This window comes from Lathyrus oleraceus, chromosome 5 (assembly GCF_024323335.1).
Source record: "Lathyrus oleraceus cultivar Zhongwan6 chromosome 5, CAAS_Psat_ZW6_1.0, whole genome shotgun sequence".
NCBI classification, from domain to species: domain Eukaryota; kingdom Viridiplantae; phylum Streptophyta; class Magnoliopsida; order Fabales; family Fabaceae; genus Lathyrus; species Lathyrus oleraceus.
In genome coordinates, this window is record NC_066583.1 from 598,140,582 (window position 1) to 598,153,223 (window position 12,642).

The 12,642-nt window shown below is 36.1% G+C and overlaps 1 protein-coding gene across 1 annotated transcript; it reads left to right on the forward strand.

The window, feature by feature from the left end:
• Positions 1-10,830: 10,830 nt before the first annotated feature.
• On the forward strand, positions 10,831-12,074 carry LOC127082305 (uncharacterized). The gene is made up of 2 exons (XM_051022542.1): positions 10,831-11,164; positions 11,329-12,074. The coding sequence occupies exons 1-2, from the start codon at positions 10,831-10,833 to the stop codon at positions 12,072-12,074; spliced, it is 1,080 nt and encodes a 359-aa protein (XP_050878499.1).
• Positions 12,075-12,642: the final 568 nt, after the last annotated feature.

A 12,642-nucleotide genomic window follows, 5' to 3' on the forward strand; every position in this document is an offset into this window, starting at 1 on the left:
TCTCTATTTCCCAGTTCATACATGATTCAACTGCACACCTGGCCAATAACCCAAACATATTACTTTATTTAACAATTTTATAAGTGATTATAATAAAACTAAGAATAAAATTAATCATATAAAAAAAAGTTTAACCTTAAAATGAATTAAATTCAAGGTTACTTTTTTTTATTAAAAATGATTTTTATAATGTAAAATAATTTTGTGTAAAATAAATTTATAAAAAAAATAAATAAATTTTTATTTGAATATTTATTTTTAAAATGTTATTTTAGATACTTAATTATTTTATTAACAAAAGTTTTGGATATTAAATTTTTAAAAAATTATTTAATTATGAAGTTATTTCAAATAATTTTTTATAAAAATTATTTTTTAAATACAATTATTTAAAAAATTACGATTTCGATTAAGTTTTAATCTTCAATAATATATATTTATGTTGTATTATGTTAAAATTAGTCTTTTCATTTTAAAAAATAAATATAAAAAAACTTCTAATACTTTAAAAAACGATTTTACTAAATCTATTTTTAAAAATTAAAAAAAAAAAAAATTTAAAACTGAAACAAACAAACCGTCAATCTTATTTAATAAAATGGATTTGATAGAATGATTATGATGTAGATACGATAACTAATTGGTAAATCATCCTATTTTGGTTCTTTCAGAGGGAAAGCCTTCCAATAGGGTAACGGACCCTTTAAATTCGAGACGGCTTGATCACTCACGAGGAATTTCACATGATTATGTAAGAGAAGTAAGAGATAGGCTTTAATTTTATCCTCAGTCAATTTTAACCTCACTTAACATTTAAAAGATTGAAATCTTGAAATTTTTGGATATATTTTTAGAAGAAAAAAAAAGAGCTTCTCGCTAGGTTAAACATGATTTAAAATAGTGTCATGGGTATAGTAATTTCCTTGAAATCCTTGAAAAGAAACTTCAAGACAAGCTTATGTTAACCCTCTACTAAACAAAGCGTCTTTTGTTCAAAAAGTGTCGTAGCAAGTCGATTACAAATAGTGATCGGAACACCAAGTACTAACACTCCCAAATTATCAACATAAGACATAAGAATAAAATCATGTATCTCGGTAACGAGTCTGGTACTCGAGTTGAAGATTCAGATATCTTGAAAAACCTACTGCAAAAGTTTTATGCAAATTTATTTAAACATAATATGAATATTCATGATTATGCTATTTCTTGGACCATATATTTGAATGTTGTAGAGGAGAATCATGACAGACTTAATGTTGCTCCCTTCGTTTCAAAACGAGTGTCGTTTATGTTTAAAGTAAAGTACATGGCCAGGGAGAAACATTTCAGACCAGACCTTCTGTCTAAACTCGCCAACATGAATACATCGGGATGCAATCGGACAATAATATAAGAGTCTCTCACCGCCCCCAATATTTAGACAAATGAGAGCTATACTATAGAGTTCATCCCAACACAAGTTAGATTTAGCCCATATTGCATTATCTACAAAAGAACGAATTCTCTTAAGATGAAGGGGGGGGGGGGGGGGGGGGCAAAGCAGGTCTGGAAGCAGGACGCTGAATATACCATATTGGCAGAAAAATTCTATAACACGAGAAGAGCAGCATCCCCAATGATATGGTATCTTGGGGAGCATGAATTCGCCCTAGTCCTCATTGAACTTCATCAAAGGTCATGCGGCACCCACATTGGCGGCAAGGTTATCACCCATAAATTACTTAGGATAAACCACTATTAGCCCACCATATTGAGAGACAATATGGCATTCGTCAAGAAGTGTGACAAAATCTAAAGACGCACCACCTTGCATCACGCCCCAACTGAGCTTCTTCACTCCATGGGATCACTCTGACCGTTTTTACCGGTGGGAGGTGGACATTATAGAACCATTCCTTCTAGCACCTGACAACTAAATTTTTTGTTTGTAGGGTTTAACTACTTCACAAAATGGATAGAGACGAAACATTTTTCCAAGATCAAATCGGGAAGAGTCTGCCATTTCTAATGGCATAAAATCATGTGCAGGTCCAAGTTACCAGACATCTTCGTCTCTGACAACAAAACATAATTCTCCAGCACCAAAGTCACTGACTTTTATCGAGATTGGGAGTACAAATAAAATTTTCCTCTTTCGTCCATCCCGAGGCTATTGGACAAGGAGAGTTGGCAAACAATTTGATCCTAAAAGGGATCAAGAAGAAGTTGGACGACACCAAAGGGTTATGGGTTAAATTTCTCAATGAGATATTATGGTTGTACCATACCACTTCCCATTCAACTAATAAGGAGACTCCCATTACCATGGTATACGGGGTGTATGTTATTCTATCGTAGAGATTGACACACCCTCATGGCGGCGTTCTCAATTCAACTAGGGAGTGAGCGATGCAGGGCTAAAGTTTATCATTTATTTGAATATAGATAAAGTAAAAGATATCGCCCACATCCAGAAATTCTCCACCGTGCAAAGATTTCACTACTACAAATAATACATTTCATGACGATGATTTTAACTCACGTATTGTAAAATCGAGCTATAATTCCTGGACGCACCCTATTTTTTTTAAATACAATATATTTCGCCGATTATAAAATTGAGGGGTAAACATATTCAGTGTACATGCTTCAAATCCCATCACCCTCAATTTGTGTTTTTATCTCATTAAAAGTGGTGTCTTCTTAAATATTTTATTTTAATCTAAAATACGCTACTTTTCACCTCGATTTTCTTTCCAACTGAGGTGAATATGTTTCTCTGATATATATAACTTTAGCTTGTAGCATCCAGTTTCATTTATCTAAACAACACAAACAGAACCCGAACGAAGAAACCTAAATAATGAGAGCCATAAACGTATACCATCTTCAATCCGAAAATTTTATGTGTTTAGTGCTCTCGTTTCTCCTTCAGAGATCCAAATCATTTTCTTTTACTTTTTCTTCATAGATTTGATATGTCGAACATCACTATTCATACTATTTTTATTATTGTTGTTGTTAAGATCCGAAACCCTAGATGGTTTTATCTTGTTGTTATTGTTATTATTTAAAAAGATTTATATTATAGGTTTATTGATATTGTTGTTGTTGTTGTTGTTATTGTTGTTGATGTTAGACTATGGCACGGATCTAGAAGGGGGGGTTGAATAGATCCCAATTAAAATTTAAGTCGGCGCTACCAATTTAAAATTGGTTTTGAAAATTTGTTTTAAGTGCGGAAGCGGCCGAGGAAAAATATAGTCTAAAACGAACCGTTATTGGAAAACCGGATATGCGTCAAGCCAATGGATTAGAGATAAAGTGAAATACGAATCACTACACTATTTGCACAATCAATGATTTGTTTCACTTACTAGGATTCCTAGTTCCAATGATTCAAATACCAAATTAAACTAGATACACACTTAAGATAATTTTGGTTTAGGCAAATTCTCAAACACTTGGTGTGCGAAAACACTCCAAGTGATATTTGTGTTGAGTAAGTGATTCCAATTAATCTAGTACAATATTCTACTGTACTTAGGATTCAAAAACAGAGTTTTAACCTCTTACTCAATTAATATCAGTTTGATAAAAGTGCTTATACTAAAATCACTTAATTTTTAAGCTGAAAATCAATTATGCAGAAAATTAAAGAAGACAAGGATTTGATGAGGCAGTTCCCCCGCCGTCCTCGCTTCGGGGTATGTCTGCCCTCAATTCTAAAACTAGAATTGAGATGATTTAATAGATATCACCTGTTGAATTTAACCGTTTATACAGGGATTGCAAAGCACATATACAACAGAACCCTCAAGATGTTGAATGTAGCTTCCACTCCTTGTTCCTCGATTCAAGATGAATCAAGCCCTTCGATTGTTGTTGCTAGACCTCCGATTCCAGCCCCTTTGTTGAATAACCTTCCGTTCTTCAAACCCTCGGCCCGGCTGATCTCAACTACAACGAATCGAACCCGAATTCTTCCCTTCAATATCACTGAATCCGCTACTAGACTGATGAAGACTTCCTCTTCTCAATCACCTTCACTCAGCTGAATATTGATGAAGCAATTCGTCTAAAAACCCCCAAACACAAACCAGTCTTGGAGGACAAAACCTCAACGGTTTTATTCAAGAAAAAACCTGTCACAAGCTTCAACCCGAACCGGATTCCCCAATCACGGCTTCGAACCTTATCGCCTTTAACCAATCACAAAGCACATCAAAAATGGTTGTGTGTAGTTGATGTGTTGTGAGATATTGAAGATGAAGATGATGAATCTTGGACACCTATTTCACTTTTTCTTGTTTCTTTTTGAACACTTGAAATCAATTTGACAAATGTTAGTTGATAAAAGTAATTTGACTTCTATTTATAGTAACCAACTTACCAACCAGAAATAACAGCTTTTCAAACAGTGGAAAATACTCAGAAAATTGAGTTCACGCACGAGCGGTCGACCATAGGTCGGCGTGCGCTGACCCGTGAGAAATGCGCCGATCCCTATGGTCGACTCAAGTATTCCATGAGCTGACCCGCGCCCAACTGCACTATGCCATGCGCCGACCTGTGGTCGACTCAAGCAACCATGCGCTGACCAGTCATCAACTGGTTTGTGTTATGCGCTGACCCGTGGGGAAAGTGCCGACCCCTATGGTCGACTCAAGGCCTGCCAATCTGCAAAAACTTGTATTTTTGTGGTTTTTCATGCATTTCGTCATGATCACATTTTATCCACATATGTTTTATGAAATATAGCTGTTTTAGATAAGCATAGAGAAGGATATGATAGGTGATATGTTGCATTTGTTTGTAGCCGTGGAATCGACAATGCCGATTCATCCATGATGGTCATTTGTCATCATCGAAACTTGTGATTGTATGTTGTCTGACAATTTGCTCTTACAGTTGAGACTCGTCATTGAAGCCCTAAACCCTAGAGGCTTAATATTGTTATTGTTGTTTAAGCAAATTTATGTTATAGGTTTATTGACGTTGTTATTGTTGTTGTTTTTTTGTTTTTTTTATTGTTGCTGTTGTTGTTAAGACTCGTTGTCTAGACCCTAAACCCTAGAGGTTTAATCTTGTTGTTGTTGTATAAACTGATTTATGTTATAGGTTTATTGATGATGTTGTTGAAGTTTTGTTAAGAGATTGTTTTTTTGAATTGTTGTTTAATTTAAGTTGTTGATTTTATTGTTGTTATTGTTTAGTTGTTCTACTACCCAAAGTTATGAAAATCGATATGTTATAGTTTAGTTTTTGTTATTGAGTTTGAGTTTTAAATTGATATTGATATTGAGTTTATGTTTTTTGTGATTCTTTGTGCAACTCTAATCTTGTTATGTCAAGTTGAGTTTATTATATCTAATGTCAATTATTTGGTTAACTAACCCCTCTTTCAAGAATGAATTAGTAGAAAAGAAAGTGTTGAATAAAGTACTTGAAACATTGAAGATATTTTAACCATAAAGCAACGTGATATGAATGATGAGTTGCATGATGCTTCAAAATCACTAATCAATGTAAGTTTTTCTTCAAATATAACACAATTGTTCATATAATTTTTTTTCTAACCAATTTTTAAGAAGTTATATGTTCAATATAGAGTTTAGTGAAATAAGAAATCCATATTAGATTTAATAAACTCAAAATTGTTTTATCCCTTGGTTTTATTAGATAACCAAGGTGAAAATATGGTATATTTGTCGGTGAAATTACAAAATCGATGAGACATGTGTTTTTTTCTATTTTTTTGAGAATTCCAAAAAGGTCTCCCTAGGGATCGAACCCTTGATATTTTCACATACCCTTCGGTTATTTTAAAACCGAGAGGTAAAGTGTGAGCTTTTCATGACGCCCTTCGTTACCCCGCCTCTGTGGCCGAGGTTAAATGCATTCCGCGTTTGACGTTAAATGTGTTTTTTCTAGTAGTGATTGGCAAGAAGATACAACCTAAGGTAATGCCAAGGGAAAATCATAAGGGCGACTTGGTGTAGAGGCAATTGGTTTTGCCTGCACAACAGGGAAAATTTCAGCCCAACTAGGAGGGAGTGTGTTGCATATTCCAGAAACGGTCACATGGAGCATATAAGCTGGAAGAATTGGATAGAAAACTCGTACCAAGGACTTGGAACTCCATCCATTTAAAATATTATTACAATTAAGTTAATTATGAATTTTCAAAGGGGGCGTGTCACCCATCTATGTATGAATCTTTTGAATGTTTATGAGCAAGGAGAATATTTTGGTTTTGTCGTTTTGTACGTCGGACTTCCACAGGAAGATCCTTGTCGCTCGTCAAGGCAATACGAGTATGTTGGGCTTCTACAATAGGATCCTTTCATCCCGTCAAGAAAATATGAGTGTATTGGACTTCCACAAGAAGGACCATGTCGGTCGTCAAGGCAATATGAGTATGATTGACTTGCTTGGGAAGATCCTTGTCGCCTTTAAGGGTATTATGAGTGACATATACATAGGGGATTAACTCATATAAACACCTAATCTAAGGGACTTAGAGTACCATTAAACAAAGCCCCGCCTACAGTCTTGCCTAAGGGACTCGACCAAAGTTTTTCTCGGGAGAGTTAACTTAAAAGTCTGGTATGATGTTTTCGATCAAAGTCTTTCTCGAGAGACTCAATGCCTCAATTGAGGTACTTTGATTCTCATTAGACATGCTTAAACATATGATCTTTCCTGAGGGACTTAGAATCCTTTCAAACAGGATCATCTAAATGACTCTCTTGAGGAACTTAGAAGTCTCGTTATATAAGGCCCATCCAACAGTCTCGTCTAAGGGACTCGACCAAAGTATGGCCCAAGAGACTTAACTTAAAAGTCTTGACTAAGGGTTTTTGATTGAAGTCTTTCCCGAGAAACTCAACACCTCGCCCGAGAGACTTGAAGTCTCACCAAACAGGCTCAAACATATGATCTCTCCTGAGGGACTTAAAATCCCTTCAAACAGGCTCATCTAAATGCCTTACATGAGGGACTTAGAAGTACCATCAGACAAAGCCCTGCCTATAATCTCACCTATGGAACTCGACCAAAGTATGGCCTGAGATACTTAACTTAAAAGTCTTGCCTAAGGGTTTTTGACGAAAGTCTTTCCCGAGAGACTCAACGCCCCGCCTGAGGAACTTCTAGTCTCATTAGATAGGCTTAAACATATGATCTCTCTTGAGGGACTTATAATTCCCTCATACAAGCTCATATAAATGCCTCGCTTAAGAGACTTAGAAGTCCCATAAAACAAGGCCCTACTAACAGTCTCACTTAAGGGACTAGGCGAAAGTATTGCCCGAGAGGCTTAACTTAAAAGTATTATTTTAGTATTTTTGACCCAAGTCTTGTCTGAGAGACTCAACGCCTCACCTGAGGGACTTGGAGTCTCATCAAACAGGATGATGTATAATCTTGTGCGAGGGACTTAGAGTCTCATCTGACATACACCCCCGAAGCATAGTTAATTAAGAACTTTACCATTTACCAAATCTTTGGGATTAAGGGAGTGTGTCGTATTATATTTGTAGAGGATCCACCAAGGGAGAGCGAACCATGTCGCTAGCAAGGGGTAGACTCCTCCTACCAACCACAATGAAGATAATCTCACGTCGAGACACTCCCTACTCGTCCAATATAGGGAAAATGTGGGAAATTACACTTCTTAGTTATAGAGTTTCTAGAGTCAAGAGACTAATTGTCTTCCTAGAAAATAGGGATTCAACGACCCAGTATCTTGACAAGGTGGGCGATTGTCATTCCCAAGGAACCCTAAACGTTGGCCCATTGGCCTTTATAAATATTTCATCCCTAGAATGAGAAAGGAAAATTTTGAATACGCACGAAATACCCTAAGAATAAAGATCTTATCACCTAAAGTGAGCTTGCTCTTTCCATGGCCAAAAAGACCATCGAACATGGTTTCTCACCCGTATGAGCAAGTCCTAAATTACCAAAAATCCTTAAAGCCTCTAGCCATCCCTACAAACAACGGGAGACTAGATTTTTTAGGGTTTATGAGTAATGCTTTGGTGGTAATTAGAATCTGAGAGGTTACAGCATTGGTTTTTTTCTAGAAGCTTCGAATTTTTGGGATTAGAATATATGATCTACTGGAAGCTCTTAATACATCAAGTTTTGAGCATATGGTTTGATAGAAGCTTCAATTTGTAGGGTTTGAATATATATTTTACTGAAAAGCTCAGAATACGTATTTTTTTAAGCCTATGTTTTATCAAAAGCTTCAAATGTGTATGGTTTTAACATATGGTTTGTTGGAAGCTCTAAATATGTAATGTTTTGGAGGAGTGTTTTCATGATATACCAATTTTCTTAGACAAGTAACTATGGGTGATTCTTTGTGGTTTTCACCATAGAGATTCATCATCCCAAAAGAAATGCAACATTTGGGTGCCAATATAAAGAAAATGTATTTAGGTTGTCAGTCCCTTTATTCGGTTCCTAAAGAGTAGAATTATTTTGATGCTCATACTTATTTCGGAAAACTGAGGATTGGGCCATGGTCCTTCCTGGTCCAAATGATCGAATTCGCACACAATTTCATTTATACTGATTCTCCATGTATGATATTACTTTCAATGATTATGCTTTTAGTTTTCCCTTTACCTCATTTGAGCATCACTTTTATCGAGTTTTAAATTTGGCTCCTTCCATGATCTTCCCCCTTTTGAAATCTTATCAAAGTTTTTCAACATTTATGCATTTTCCTTCAAATAAGACCTCAAGTTACAGTGTTTTATTCTATATTCCAAGTTACCTATGATCTTTTTTAGTAAGCATAACTTGGTGGCCTTTAGGCCATCATTCCCTATCTTCAGACCATTACCTTAGCCTTTTGAATATTTTCGCTACCGCTTTGTGGTTCTCTATTTGTTTTCCTAATCTACCCATGATTTTAATCACAGCTGGTTGAATGATCATTTCTCGCTGCATCAGAAGAAGTTGCGCTTTGGACCAAAGAAACTATAAGAGACAGACTGTACTTTATTCCAAAAAATGAAGGGTTGTGTTGATTCTTTGAATAGACGAGTTCCATTGTGCTTCATTGATTCTTTATTATTACTTTCTACCATAAGAGATGTGGCCTCGTTTGGTCCTAGTACATCTTTAGAGTTTTGATTAGTAATGTTATGATCTTTCTCCATGTTTCTTTCTACTTACCTTTTTTTAGCAATAATGATATGTGTCACTGTTCTTTGTGGTTAAAGGGTGCGTGATGATGTATCTTTGGGTTTTGTACTTGATATGACACGTTTTGAGTTTCCTCTTTATTCTTAAAATGGGGGGATTTTTCAGATTTTATTCAAGTTTGAGGAAATTCCTTGCCCACTAAGAGAACACAGATGGACTTGCTCGCAACTTTTGAATAAAGTCTCGACACTAACCTTTGTAATGGTGGAACTATTTTCCGGTTAGTTACTTAATTTTCCAAATCTCTCTTCAGATCCGTCCATGATCTGGGCCCTAGTTCCTAAGGTATACTCATAATGGATTTCTGATTTATGACCTCTTGACTATCAATTTAATTTATCCAAGTGTATTCCTTATATGGGCTAGCTCGTATCCTTGACTTATCACTCGCTTGCTCCGAATTGTACCTAGACGTTAAAGGAGGCCCAACTCAATAATGAATTGGAAAGAGTGAGATCTGTAGCCCTTAAAGATACTAAGACTCTCATTTAGGTCCAATTTAAACGTGACAAAGTCAATAAAAAACGTGATGATGAGCTTTGTCATTCACGCGAGGGTGTGGATAAGGTTATTGTGAGCCACCACTTTATTGAAAATCATCTTCAAGATCAAATCCAATTCTTGGATGTGGAAAGAACCAAATCTTAGGTTTTGGTGGCCATCAATATTTAAGAGAATAAAATAGTGGAGGTGTAACTCTTGGCCTATGAAAGGATGTTTTCTTCCCTCCAACTTGAAAATGAAATTCTGAAAAGGAATTTTGAAAAACACGGGTTTAAAGAACCAAAAGTGATGGTTGTTCCATTGGATTTGGACAATGTGGAATCAAGGAAAACCCACCAGGAATCTCTTCTTCGGTGTGATAGGAGACCTTCAGACCTAATTTCTAAAGTCCAATTGCTTAATAGGCTATATTTTTTAATATGAGGTGACAAATGCTAGTGCAAGCGTACGAGGTTTTGAGAATGATGTAGATCAAATTTGGGTTTAAAATCGCGATGTTTCCTTGGTGACCTTCAGAATGGATCCTAAAAAAATGGTTAGGATTTCCAGATTAAATGAGGATACCTTAATTTTCACTTTCTATGTAGTGCTTGTAGAAATAATTTGAGTTTGTTTATGGCTTTTTTTTGTGGTTTGTAACATATGACATTTTCTATGATTTGTAATAGCTGTTTGATAAAGTCGGTGTTATTATTTTGGTGTTTTACCTCTTCCACTGTTTCTCACATGTGACTGATACCTTATTAGTTTAGTGTTTTTCCTCTTCGAGCATTTTTGGGTTGTGACTATAACTCCATATCATTTTGTTATGTTGCCTCTTCGGGCGTTTCTCAGTTGTGACTGATACTGTTAATTATTTGCTTTTGGACTGCATTAAGGTTTTTTTTTCATTATTGTTTCAGTTCTGTTTTAGTCAATTAGTGGATCCTAAACTTTAGGAGCAAGTTTAGTCAGTTACCCCCACGTTCCTAATGTGGTGGTGGTTAGTTTTACTTTTGTAAACACTAAGTGTTTTGGCTGTTATGAATAAAAGTATTGAAATTCCCACTTTCTCAATCTCTCTGCTATAATAAAACCAACAATTGGTATCAGAGCTTTCTTCTTACGGGGCCAGTGAAAATGGAAGGTGAAGCAAGTTTCTCACAAATTACTCCGCCCACCTTTGATGGAGACAACTATGACCTTCGGGTAGTTAAAATGGAGTCTTATTTGGAGGCGTTGGACCTTCGGGAAGCCGTGGAAGAGGATTACGAAATTCCTCCGCTGCTGAACAATCCTACCATGGCTCAATTAAAATTGCACAAGGAGAAAAAAACCAAGAAGGCAAAGGCAAGATCATGTCTCTTTACTGTTGTTTCATCAATAATCTTCACCAGAATCATGACTCTCAAAACACCAAAATCAATTTGGGACTACTTAAAGGAAGAATACGCAGGGGATGAGAGGATTCGAGGCATGCAAATGCTTAACTTGATGAGGGAATTCGAGATGTAGAGAATGAAAGATTCTGAGACAATAAAAGAATACTCTGAGAGGTTGCTTTCCATTGCGAACAAGGTTAGATTACTCGGCACTGAATTCACTAATTCCATAATTATGGAAAAAAATTGGTTACAGTGCCAGAGAGATACGAAGCATCAATAACTACTTTGGAGAATACGAAGGATCTGTCCAAAATCACCTTAGCAGGAGTGTTACATGCCTTGCAGGCCCAAGAGCAGCGAAGGCTTATGAGACAAGATCACGTGGTTGAAGGTGCTTTACCAGCCAAGCATCATGAAGTTGGAAGTAGTCAAAGCAGCCAAAGCAAAGACAAAGGTAAAAAGAAAAATTACCCACCTTGTGAGCATTGTGGCAAAATGGGTCACCCACCGTTCAGATGTTGGAGAAGACCAGACGCAAAGTGCAACAAGTGCAATCAGCTTGGACATGAAGCTGTAATTTGCAAAGGAAAATTTCAACAACATGAAGCCAATGCCAAGGTTATAGAGCAAGATGAAGAAGATCAAATTTTTGTGGCAACATGCTTCTCAACAAGGAGTAGTTCTGAATGCTGGCTGATTGATAATGGTTGTACAAACCACATGACATATGATAAAACTCTTTTCAAGGATTTGAAGCCTGTAAAATTCTCAAAAGTCATAATTGGGAATGGTGACTATATTTCTGCAAAAGGAAAAGGAACCATTGTAATGTCAACTAGCTCAGGTATGAAAACAATCTCAGATGTTCTGTATGTGCCTGACATTGACCAAAATCTGCTTAGTGTGGGTCAATTGTTAGAAAAGGGATTTAAAGTTCTTTTCGAAAATCAACATTTTCTTATCTTTGACACTACCGGTCGGGAGATTTTAAGGGTTTAAATGAGAGGTAAAAGCTTCTCATTTGATCCAATTGTGGAGGAGCAAACAACTTACATCACTCAAGTCAGTTCCACTGAACTCTGGCATAAGCGACTTGGTCACTGTCATATTCAAAGGATGCTGAACATGAAAAGGAAAGACATGATTGAAGGTCTACCAGTACTTTATGATCATTTGCCAAATTGTAATGCCTGTCAATTTGTTAAACAAAACAGAATGTCATTTCCCAAAACAGTTTGGAGAGCCTCTCAAAAGCTGCAACTCATTCACACTGAGTGGCAGGAACTCAAAGAACTCCATCGTTACAAGGTAGTCTATACTTTATTCTTTTCATAGATGATTTTACAAGAATGTGCTGGATTTTTTTCTTGAAATTCAAGCATGAAGTGGCTGGAGTCTTTGTAAAGTTCAAGAATATGGTGGAAACTCAAAATGGTTACAAGATACAATTTCTAAGATCAGATAATGGGAAGGAGTACACCTCAACACAATTTAATCTATTTTGTGAAGAAGCTGGTATTGTACATCAACTCACAACCCCATACACTCCATAGCAAAATGGAGTTAG